The sequence below is a fragment of the Trichosurus vulpecula genome, chromosome 7, assembly GCF_011100635.1.
Source record: "Trichosurus vulpecula isolate mTriVul1 chromosome 7, mTriVul1.pri, whole genome shotgun sequence".
NCBI lineage: Eukaryota > Metazoa > Chordata > Mammalia > Diprotodontia > Phalangeridae > Trichosurus > Trichosurus vulpecula.
In genome coordinates, this window is record NC_050579.1 from 128,124,255 (window position 1) to 128,136,697 (window position 12,443).

A 12,443-nucleotide genomic window follows, 5' to 3' on the forward strand; every position below is an offset into this window, starting at 1 on the left:
GGAAAATGAAATTCCAAAATAGAAAACTTTATTTCCTCTGATGTAGGAAATAAATTTTTCATCATAAGTCTTTTGGAATTATCTTGAATCATTGTATTGCTGAAAAGAGCTAAGTCAGTCATAGTTGATGACAGCAGTCTTACTGTTACAGTGTACAATGTTCTCCTGGCTCTGCTCACTTCACTCAATATCGGTTCATGTCCATCTTTCCAGGCTTTTCTGGAATCTGCCTGCCATCATTTCAGTAAAGGGTATTTTAAAAGTATTTGCTGAGGTGAACTCCTTGAGTTGTGAAGCTTTTGCCTTGCTCACTCAATCCCAGATATGGGTGCAGCTCTGGAGCCTGATTCTAAAGCAGATTACTGACGTGTGAATCAGGTGGGTTGACACCTACCAGGTGTGAATCTGGAGAGGTGGAGTCTGGGAGCTGTGAGGGATATAAAAGGGACATACCATTAACTTCAGCTTCAGACTTTGACTCTTGGGAGCTCATATCTGGAGCTATAGAGCCTGAAGGAAATCAGATCAACAGCAACAGAGGAATATGGCTGCAGCTCATTTAGCTGAAGACCTCAAGGAAGAGGTGACCTGCCCTGTGTGCATGGACTACTTTACCCACCCAGTGACCTTAGGCTGTGGCCACAGCTTTTGCCACCTGTGCCTCCTTGGGAGCTGTGGAGAAGTTGACCAACCCAGCTTTTGTCCTGAGTGCAGAAGGGCCTACCAGATGAGAGACCTAGAGCCCAACCATCGCCTACGGAAGCTGGCCAGCATAGCCAGGAATCTCAGACCCTACTTGCTGCAGATCAGAGAGGAAAGGATCACCTGTGAGAAGCACAAGGAGGAGCAAAACCTGTTCTGTGAGGAGGACCAATCCTTCCTCTGTGCATCCTGTTTCCAAAGCCAGGAACACAATGGTCACACGGTGCAGCCTCTCAACAAGGCTGCAGAGGCTTCTCGGGACAAGCTCCAGGAAACTTTGGATCTTCTCTGGAAGGAGGTGGAGACAATTCAGAACATGTTGGCTAAGGAGAGACAAAATGAAGAGATCTGGAATGAACAGACAAATGCTTGGAGGGAGCTTGTTGGAGCTGAATATGGAAGATTATTTAATTTCCTCAATGATGAAGAGAAACAGTACTTTAACAGACTGGCCTGGGATGAAAAGGAAAACCTGCAGAAGTTAAGAGAAAGTGAAGTCAGGCTCTCCCAGCACCTTCAGAAATTAAAGGAAGAGATCATAAACATTGAAGAGATTTGCCAGAAACCCAATCTCCAGCTTCTACAGGTGTCAGGAGACACATTTAGGAAGATCAAATCACTGTTGATTGACCGTCCAGAACCTGCCAGACATCCTCTGACCATGACCTGCATCACTGCGATGTTCGAGATGATGAATAAATTCAGGGTGAATGTGACCCTGGATCCTGCAAGTGCCTCTCCATATCTCATCGTGTCAAATGATTTGAAGACAGTCAGAAATGGAGGCTGCCTGCAGAATGTACCTTTCACCCCAGATCGATTTGAAGATGACATCATTTTGGGGGCTCAAGTCTTTACCTCTGGCATTCACTATTGGGAGGTGCATGTGGGAGACAGTCAGGAATGGACAGTTGGTGTGTGTAAGGAGTCACTGAGCAGGAATCCTGAGGTCCCACTTGTTCATGGGGATGTATTCGTGATTACGTATATACAAGATGAAGATACTTATACTGTGATCAGTAATTGCTCCCAGATATTACGACAGTCAGCATTCCCTATCCGCAGGGTAGGGATTTTTCTAGACTATAATCAAGGCTTGATTTCATTTTATGATGCCTTGGAGAGATACTTTATATTGAGTCTCCCACATTTCCCCTTCTCTGAGCCTCTGCGACCAATATTTTCTCCTTGTCCCCCAATAGGAGGGGAAAATTCAGTTCCAATGTCCATCATACCATGAGACATTCATATTTGCAATCTCTTCTATCCCAGATACTTTCTAAGATATACAGCTCCAAACTCTCAACCATGTTCATGATGAGTGATTGAAAGGCATTTTTTCCTTAGTGATTGGATGTCATCAAACATCCATCATTTGAGGTCAAATCTAATTAGACAAATATGAGTTCAATTAAGAAATAAAGGAGACTTTCAAAAAAGACTGCTATTCTCTTTTTTTATGAGTATATTTTAAACTTAAATACTAAAATTTAAATACACAATAAGAAAAACTAATATAAGCTTCAAGACAAAATTAAAAAAAAAGGATTCCCATGTATACAGCAGAACATAAGCGAGAATTCAGAATATACGAAAATAAATTTACATTTCAAAAAAGCCTATATAATAAACGCTGCACATTGTGTTCAAAGTTGTCCATCTTCTTTTTTTTTTTTGCTTCCTTGTAAGTTTTCTTCTGTTCTCTGCTATGCTCTTTTTACTTTTTTTCTTATATGATTTTTAAGCTCTTTTTTGAGTTCTTCCATGAGCTCTTTCTGGGCTTGAGACCACTTCCAGTTTTTCTTTGGGGTTTTGCCTATAGGCATTTTGACATTGTTGTCCTCTTCTGAGTTTGAGTCTTGCTCTTCCCTGTCACCATAATAACTTTCTATGGCATCCTGGGCCACCTCCAGTCATGCTGATGAATATCTGGCCACTGGACCCAGATGGCTCTGGAGGAGAAAGTGAGGCTTGCACAACCCTCATTCAAATCAAATCAACTGCAAGTCATGTCATTATTTTCCTGATGCCATGGTCTTCTTTGAAAATGAAGGACAAACACAATAAGTTTCTATGGTCAGATTCTTCTACTTTTTTTTGCTTATCTTTTTTGAGGCTTTTTGCCTTTCTTTTAAATTTGATCTTTGCTCTCAGGGTGGAAGGGGCTCTGTAGCAGGCTTCTTGTCCCAGTAGCTGCAGGTCTGGATGTTTACCTGGTGCTTTGCTGATATTTCTGAAGACCCGAGGGGCCCCTAGTGTCTGGTCCTGTGTTGAGGGGGTGGAGAGGTGGCTGGTGCTGAGAGATGCTATGGGGTCTGGCAAGTTTTATAGCGCTGATCTAGGGTCCTAGTAGTGGTGTCTGGTGTGTGCTGAGGCCAGGTAGGGTTTTTCTGCATTTCCCTGGGGCTACACTGAAGCACATGGTAGTCCTCAGAGCTGGAATCCCCTGGTTCCCCTGCCTATGCTAAGGCACATGGGGGTCCTGGTATTGGCACTGGCCTGCTCCACCAGACTAGGTCTCAGGATCTCCCACTGGTTTACTGAGGTGGTGCTTGCTGGGATACTTCCTGTCCTGGAATGAGATCCTCTTTTACCAGAGCAAGATAGATCTTTCTTGCTGATCTTCCAGATCTCCTGGGCTAAAGGACTACTCCACCTCATCTTTTGGTTGGCTCTGCTGTTTGAGGGTTGTTCTGGGATGCTATTTTATTGTTGTTTGGAGGTAAATAGAGTAGACCTACAGTGATTTACTGCTTACTCCACTGTCTTGACTCCCTTAAGTCTTGTGTCAAGAACATCTCTTTGTACCCCATTATTAAAACCTGCAAATGAAATAAAAAATTTTAAAAAGACATGAAAGTGTTTCAAGAAAAGAGAATTAACTGCTTAGTAAAAGAGACACAAAAATACTGAAGAAAATAACTTTAATAACAAAATTGCCTTAATGGTAAGGGACACAAAAAATTGTTAAAGATAATAACTCCTCCCCAACCCTTGTCTCTTTTCCTGGCTCCAGTCATGCCTGTGGCAGGTTCTGAGCCACAGAGCCAGCTAGCCCTGGAACCTAGAACTGAGCCCCAGGATGCTACTGCAGCCACCGCTGCCAACCTGAGCTCTGACCCAGGCCCCAGCCCCAGCCCCAGGCCCAGCCCCAGCCCCAGCCCCGGCCTGCCCCCGGGGCTGCATGGGAGAAGCAGTGCCGGCCAGATGGAACACATCCTCCAGCATGGCTGCAAGAAGAAGAACCACACAGGCCCCGGCATCCTGTCCGTGTTCAGCTTGCAAGCCCTCTGCAGCCTCCGAGATGAACTTCCTTTGCTGACAACCAAGCCTGTGTTCTGGAAGGGTATGCTAGAGGAACTGTTGTGTTTTATTAAGGGTTCCACAAATGCTAAGGAGCTCTCTGCCAAAGAAGGGAAAATCTGGGATACCAATGGATCTCACTTTTTGGACAAACAGGGGTTCACTACCAGGGAGGAAGGAGATTTGGGACCAATGCATGTCTCCAGTGGAGACATTTTGGGGCAGAATACAAAGAGATGAACACATTCTGGGCAAGGAGTGGATCAACTACAAAAAATCATTGACACAATGAAAACCAACCCAGATGACAGAAGGGTCATTATTTCCTTGGAATCCGAAGGATCTTCCTCTGGTGGCATTGCCTCCATGCCATGCTCTCTGTCAGTTCTAGGTATCAAATGGTGAGCTTTCTTGCCAGGTATACTAGTGATCTGGAGATATGGGTCTTGGGGTGCTGTTCAACATTGCCAGTTATTCCCTGCTCACCTACATGATTGCTCATGTCAGAGACCTGAAGCCAGGTGATTTTGTGCACACTCTGGGAGATGCTCATTTATAATTGAATCATATTGACCCCCTGAAAATTCATCTTCAGTGAGAACCAAGACCTTTCCCTAAGCTCAAAATTCTTCAAAAAGTTGAAACCATTGACGATTTCAAGACTGAGGACTTCCTGATAGAAGACTCCAACCCCCGCTCAGCTATTAAAATGGAGATGGCTGTCTAAAGTATCCTGATGCCCAGCTGAAAATGTGTTCCATCTTTTCCGGGATACTATGTAGACTGTATATTGTTGGAAAGCATCCTTGTTTTGACAAAGAGGATGTAGTTTACATCATAAAAATACATGAAAATGGGTTAGGAGTGGAGAAAATCTAATTCACCCTATGACAGTGTGTGTGTGTGTGTGTGTGTGTGTGTGTGTGTGTATAGAATGATCTGATCTGAAATAAGTCCACAAACTATACCTGAAAACTTCAGCAGAAGTGGATGCCACTATTCCAGATGTATTGGGATGGCTATGACCAAAGCAACTTTTTTTGTCTTATGTAATTATTAAAATAAAGTAGTTCTTGCATTCAACAACAACAACGACAAAGAAAATAACTCCTTCAAAAACAGAATTGACCAAGTGGAAAAAAGAGGTACAAAATCTCTCTGAAGAAAATAATTCTGTAAAAATTAAAATTGGACAAGTGGTAGTTCATGACACCATGAGATATTAAGAAACATTAAAACAAAATCACAACAATGAAAAATATAGAAGAAAATGTAAATTATGTCATCAGAAAAACAACTGACCTAGAAAATAGATTAAGGAGAGATAATTTAAGAATTATGGGACTACCTGAAAGCCATGATTTTTTTTTAAAAAGAGCCTAGACATCATATTTCAAGAAGTTATCATGAAATATTGCCTTGCTATCTTAGATCCAGAGGGTAAAATAGAAATGGAAAGAATCCACCAATCACCTCCTGAAAGAGATCCCAAAATGAAAATTCCAGGAATATTATAACCAAATTCCAGAGCTCCTATGTCAAAGAGAATATATTTCAGGTAGTTAGCAAGAAACAGTTTATATATTGTGGAGCCACAGTCAGGATTAACCAAGATTTAGCTTGTTGAAGGAGTGGCTTAGAACATGGTATTCTGGAAGGCAAAGGACCTAGAATTACAACTAAGATTAACCTACCCAGAAAAACTGAGTGTAATTGTTCAGGTAGGAAATAGCTCCTTAATGAAATAGAGGACTTTCAGCATTCTTAATGAAAAGACCAGAGCTGAATAAGAATTTGACATTAAAGCACAACACACAAGAAAAGCACAAAAAGGTAAACATGAAAGAGTAATCATAAAGGTCTCAATAAAGTTAAACTGTTTACATTCCTATATAGGAAGATGATCCATGTAACTACTAAGAACTTAATCATTATTAGGGCAGGTAAAAGAAGTTTATATAGACAGAAGGCATAGTTCTAAATTAATTATGTTGGAACGATTTCCAAAACAATGAAGGGGTGAGAAAGAGGGATGCACTGGGAGGAGAGGGAAGGGAGACGTAGGATAGGGAAATTTTCTCACATAAAAGAGGCATGCAAGGAAGAGCTTTTACATACACTTTTGTTTGTCCTTCATTTTTGACACAATAGGGTGATGTCTTGACTTGTGCATGAATTGGATTTAAGTGAGGTAGAGTTGCACCATGACTGTCAGCCTTACTCTTTCTTCCAGAGTCATCAAAGTCCAGTGGCAAGACCAAAGTAAGGATAACTGGTGATGGCCCAGGTTGTAGTAGATGACCCGAGTGTCCTCAGTGTCTGACCAAGCCCTAAGTGCTCCACAGTGCCTACTTCATCTGTCTTCATGGCCTTTGGAACAAATTGTTCTCATCTGCCCATTCCACTGGGGGAAGTCTTCACACATATGTACACTAATGAATTGTTGGTGGAGTAGTGCATTGGTAAAACCATTCTGGAGAACAATTTGGAAATAGGTCCAAAGGACCATAAAACTCTGCATAGCCTTTGACTCACCAATAACACTACTAGGTCTATATACCAAAGAGATCCAAGAAAAAGGAAAAGGACCTATATCTACAAACATATTTGTAGTAGCTCTTTTTGTGGTGGCAAAGAAATGGAAATCAAAAAGATACACATTAATCGGGGAATGGGTGAACAAGTTAGGACATATGATTGTGATGGAATACAATTGTGCTATGGAAAATGATGAGGGGGTGTTTCTAAAAGCATGACAAAACCTATATGAATTGATAAAAAAATTAAATGAGAAGAACCAGGAGATCATTGTGCACAGTAACAAGCAATGTTATAATGATAAGCAAGTGAAAGACTTGTGGGGCAGCTAGATGGAAAAATGAAGAGAGCACTGGCCCCGGAGTCAGGAGGACCTGAGTTCAAATCCGGACTCAGACAATTGACACACGTGCTAGCTATGTGACCTTGGGCAAGTCACTTAACCCCAATTGCCCTGCCTTCCCCCATCAAAAAAAAAAAAGAAAGACTTGGCTACTCTCTGATCAAGACAATGATCCAAGACAATTCCAAAGGACTCAATGAAAAAAGTTTTCCACCTACTGACAGAGAACTGATGAACCGAGTGCAAATTATCCTTGATAATTTCTTGAAAGATGATATCTAGGCTCTTTTTTTGATCATGGCTTTCAGGTAGTCCAATAATTTTTAAATTACCTCTCCTGGATCTATTTTCTAGGTCAATGGATTTTCCAATGAGATATTTGACATTGTCTTCCATTTTTTCATTCCTTTGGTTCTGTTTTATAATATCTTGATTTCTCATTAAGTCACTAGCTTCCACTTGCTCCAATCTCATTTTTAAGGTAGTATTTTCTTCAGTGGTCTTTTGGACCTCCTTTTCCATTTGGCTAATTCTGCCTTTCAAGGCATTCTTCTCCTCATTGGCTTTTTGGAGCTCTTTTGCCATTTGAGTTAGTCTATATTTTTTAAAGTGTTGTTTTCTTCAGTATTTTTTTCAATATTTTTTTGGGTCTCCTTTAGCAAGTCATTGACTTGTTTTTCATGGCTTTCTTGCATCATTCTCATTTCTCATCCCAATTTTTCCTCTACTTCTCTAACTTGCTTTTCCAACTCCTTTTTGAACTCTTCCATGGCCTGAGACCAGTTCATGTTTTCCTTGGAGGCTTTTGGTGTAGGCTCTTGCACTTTGTTGACTTCTTCAGGCCATATGTTTTGGTCTTCTTTGTCACCAAAGAAAGATTCCAAAGTCTGAGATTGAATCTGGGTGCGCTTTCGCTGCCTGGCCATGTTCCCAGCCAACTTACTTGACCCTTGAGTTTTTCATCGGGGTATGGCTGCTTGTAGAGCAAAGAGTACTTTGTTCCAAGCTTGAGGGGATGTGCCGTTGATTTCAGAGCTATTTCTATATAGCCAGCTCTGCCACCCCACACTCCTCCTTCCTCAAGAACCACCAACCCGGACCTGACGCAAATCTTCAGCAGGTTCTTCACTCCTGCTCTGATCCATCACTTAATTCCTCCCACCACGTGGGCCTGGGGCTGGAAGTAACTACAGCTGTAGTTCTGTAGCTGCACCTCCCCCACTGCCCCTGGGGTGGTGGCCGAACCTTGAACTCTGTCCCAGCAGCTTTTCCCACTAACCTTCTCTATTGTCTTTGGTGTTTGTGGGTTGAGAAGTCTGCTAACTGCCATAGCTCACTGATTCAGGGTGCTAGGGCCTGTTCTGCCCAGCTCCTGGTCTGGCTGGTCCTGCTGCCTCCCATGTTGAGCTCCACTCCCCTCTACTCTGTGCACAATAGACCTCATCCAGCGACCATCCAGGCTGTCCTGGGCTGGATCCCTGCTTCCCTCTGCTATTTTGTGGGTTCTGCAGTTCTAGAATTTGTTCAGAGCCACTTTTTATAGGTTTTTGGAAGGACGTGGTGGGGAGTTCACACAAGTCCCTGCTTTCCAGCCACCATCTTGGCTCCACCCCCAGAAGTCCCTGAGTGTAAATTGAAGTACAATTTTCTCACTTTATTTTTCTTGATTTTTCAAAAATATGACTAACATGGAAGTCTGTTATGATTTCTCATGTATGATTGATATCATTTGCTTGCCTTCTCAGTGGGTGTGATGAGGTGCTTGTGCTTGGACCCTAAATTCTAACAGCCTCTGCTTGGGTGCCTGTGCCTGAACCCCAATTCCAAAACATTCAGTTCTCATAAACACATCTAGTTCTCAAAACATATTCTCTCTCAGGCTGTCTCTCTCTAGCCAAAGGGCAGCCTGCCTGAACTTATCTCTGCTTCTTCCTTTGTAAGCAGCTATGTGCAACTATAGATTGAATTCCAGATGCTGATAATAAACTGAACACTGAGTCATAACCATATTTACTATTCACTGCCCTTGCTAACATGTATTTTAGAGATAGTATTTTGTCTAACAAGACCCTAGATAAGAAACCACATAGAGATTCCCCTTTAGCCCTGACCAAGAATGAACTTAGTAACATTTTCACAGTAAAGACCACAACCCCCAGTAACCCCATCTGTGGGCTATTTCCTAGAGAACTCTGGGTAATACACCTGAGCAGTAGATACTAAATGTGCATATTCCTTTAAGAACTAACCACTCCTTGAACACGCCCTAAACCACTCCCTAATCCCACCCCCAAACACCTAACTGACATGTCCCCTCCCTTAATGCCCTATTAGCTTCTATAAAGATTCCGCCTGCACCTCTGTATGGTTGCAGGTTCTCTAAGAACACTTGCCCACTGAAAAAACTTAATAAATCTTTGCCTCCTTGACTTAAAGAATGCTTGCATCCATGAATTCATTCCAGGCAGCCCCTTCTTGGGAACTTTGGTTTGGGATCCTTGCATCCCTGGGTTTCTTCTTCCCCTCTACATTTGTTTCTCCCTCTGCAAGTGGGTGTGGGTTTGGATAGAAAGGAGAGAAATTGGAACTCAGAATTTAAAAAGAAAAATGTTAAAAACAAATAATAAATTTTAAAATATTTTTAAAAAATCTCTGATCTAGATTATTGCAATAGTCTCCTAATTGAACTTCATGTCCCCACCCTCTCCAATCCATTCTTCACTGATCTGCCCAAGTGTTCTGTCTCATGTGGAGCCCATTAAGGGAAGCTTGCTTGTAGGAAGGCTTGCACACCTTTTGTTAATAAGCTAATTAGGAAATGAGACAGGTTGTGATGCCTTCTAGCTCTGAGCCTATTAGGTGAAAGAGTATATACTGTGAGAGATGAGCTTTTGCTTTGGGGGCTTGCCTATGAGAAAGATGTTATGATTCCCTGGTTGAGACTCTGAGTAGCTGTATGTTCAGGAACCGCCCTGCGCCACCCGCCCCCCCCCCCCCCCCCCCGACTCCTCAGAGGTAGAGGCTGTCTTGAGTCAGTGGTGGATGTAAAGCTTTGATTCAGGCAGTAGAGCCCTGTCTGTTGATCTTTATTTCTTTTTGTATTTTTTTTCTATGTAATTAAAGAAAATCATTGACCCCTTTTAGGTTGCTTTCCTTAGTAAAGCAGATCTAAGAACCTGCACTAGCAGCTGACCTGGGTATGCCAGTGTGCTTGCCATTATAGCACCAAAAAGGCCTGTTTGACTGAAACATAGAATGTGTGAAAGAGAGTAATATGAAATAAGATTAAAGGTTAGGCTGGAGCCTACCTTTCAAATTTTGAAGAAGTTGAAAAGCCAAACAGAGAAAGTTATATTTTATTCCAGAAGCAAGGGGCAACTACTCTTGGTCTCTTACTTTCTTCATTATAAATATAAATACACACACACACACACACACACACACACACACACACACACACAAAGGCTCTTAAGAGGTCTCTTGCTTTCTTTGTTATGAAAATTTGCTCTCATTACCTAGCTCTGGAACCAGAGGGTATGCTCCCACCTTCAGGGGAATCATTGCTCCAATAGTACATTCTTCTAAAAGAAAAATAAATTATCTCAGAATTCAAATTTTAGAGTTCTTCTCAGGAGAGTTATAGAATCATTAATAAAACCAAGCTGTTTCTCAGTAGCTCTCAGAGAGGTATTTAAACCTCCCACACCAGAACTGTTGGTTCTAGCATAGTTTGTGAAATATAAAGACCCTCAGGATCATCCCTCCATGTACAGTCTGATACCAAGGAATCATATGTTTGCAGATGATGGGAAAAAATAAATGGGTAAATGAAAAAAAAAGAATCAGGCTTCCAAAATACTATTGGCAGTTATGGATTGGAAAATAGGGTGCAGTTAAGTTTTCCTTTTTTCCTTTTTAATTCTACCTACATGGAAGGAAGAAGAGGAGAGGGACAGAAAGAACATATCTTTTCACTCCATGCTTCACAGTAGAGTGTTGATTAGGCTTTTTCTTTAATTGGACTGCTGCTTGCCATCAATGATGACACTAGCTACTCCAGGGAATTCTGGTTGTTTTTCACTCTGTAAGCTCCATGATAGCAGCTGCATTGTCTCCTGCCCCATTATCTCCCAGCCCAAGCCTCACTTCTACTCTCAACTCTCCAAGGTGGCAGATCCCATATTGTATTGTCCCAAACACCAAGAGTCACCATTAGGAGCTCTCCTTGTCCCTGCCCCCTTGGGAGCTATCTCTTTAGTCCCTGGAAACTTTCAGGACAGTCCATGTTCAGTAGACTTGGGTTCTTACCTCACTTCAGATACACATTGCTAAGTGATTCTGGGTGAATGACTTGACTTCCCAGTGTTCCTAGGCAACTATTAAGGAAGGTTATAAGTTATAGACCAGTAGCCTAATCTGAATCTGCGGACAGCATTTCCACAAGGAGAGTTCCCTGCATAAATTAAATCACAGGTTTCTGTTCCCCTCATAAAATCTGAACAAACCCTTGTTATATAGTCTGTTGGGTTAATGTATCATTTTTTAATGTGTTAATATGTTGCTCTTTGCTCATCATCTGCAAGACAATTCTTTTGAGATTCTTTTCAGGGGTGGGAATGGTTTGCATTGATATAATCATATTTTCTTGTCTAGTTCCCAATGTATCTTTGCAGGCTCCATGTGTTATCCTGGCATTAGGTTATGACTAAAAACCCACACCGAGGTCAAGCAGCCTTCTTTAATACAGTTTCTTCTCTCTTTGTTTCCACAAAGCACCTAACTATTTGCATCCTCAAAAATAATCTGTGTAGGATATCTATTTATGAGGAAAATCTATGGATGATTTTTCAACAAAAGAACTGAGACTCCAGAGAATTATTTCAAGACCTTTAAAACTATATATCTGTATAACTCTCTCTCCATATGTATACACACATGCATTTACATACATATATGCATACAAATATATGTGTATATCTATTTACCTATCTGTCCATATGTGTATATTCTAGCCCATTATCCCAGAGCCAGGCCTGCTATACCTCCCCTTCAGTGTTCTAGGGGGTACTTTGAGAGGTTATGAGAGATCTCTTCTCTAGCTTGCCCCACCACCCCCACTCTCTGTGTCCCATCCATTGTTAGGTACCAGTGAGTAGCACTCTAGTTCCATTTAACTGCTTAACATTAATTGGCTTTTATGAAGGGACTTCTACTTCAAATTTTATAATATATATGCACATATATAATACAAAGTATAAAATATACACATACACATACATACACGTGCACATACATATATTACATGTATACACATACACATACATATATGCATATATACATATACACACATGTATATGTATGTATGTATGTATGTGTGTGTGTATATCTATATATACACATACATATACCAGAACTGGGGCATCTCAGTAGCATGGACCAATAAGTAAAACATCCTCAGGAACATACTATACAAGAAAACACAAACATTAATACACTGAGAAATCCACATGGGAATACCAGCCCCCAAACCTGGATTTATATAGATTTATAATAGAGA

The 12,443-nt window shown here is 41.4% G+C and overlaps 1 protein-coding gene and 1 pseudogene across 1 annotated transcript; both read left to right on the top strand.

Annotated features, from left to right (window-relative positions):
• The first annotated feature begins 544 nt into the window (after positions 1-544).
• On the top strand, positions 545-2,031 carry LOC118857631 (probable E3 ubiquitin-protein ligase TRIML1). The gene is made up of 2 exons (XM_036768238.1): positions 545-1,768; positions 1,975-2,031. The coding sequence occupies exons 1-2, from the start codon at positions 545-547 to the stop codon at positions 2,029-2,031; spliced, it is 1,281 nt and encodes a 426-aa protein (XP_036624133.1).
• Positions 2,032-3,720: 1,689 nt separating this feature from the next.
• Positions 3,721-4,732, top strand: LOC118858740 (annotated as a pseudogene).
• The last annotated feature ends 7,711 nt before the right edge of the window (positions 4,733-12,443 follow it).

Bases quoted from the DNA above. Each gene is read 5' to 3' on its own strand.
- LOC118857631 (XM_036768238.1), top strand. From the start codon at position 545: ATGGCTGCAGCTCATTTAGCTGAAGACCTCAAGGAAGAGGTGACCTGC. The intron at 1,769-1,974 runs GTAGGGATTTTT...CTTCTATCCCAG, and splicing joins CAGCATTCCCTATCCGCAGG to ATACTTTCTAAGATATACAG.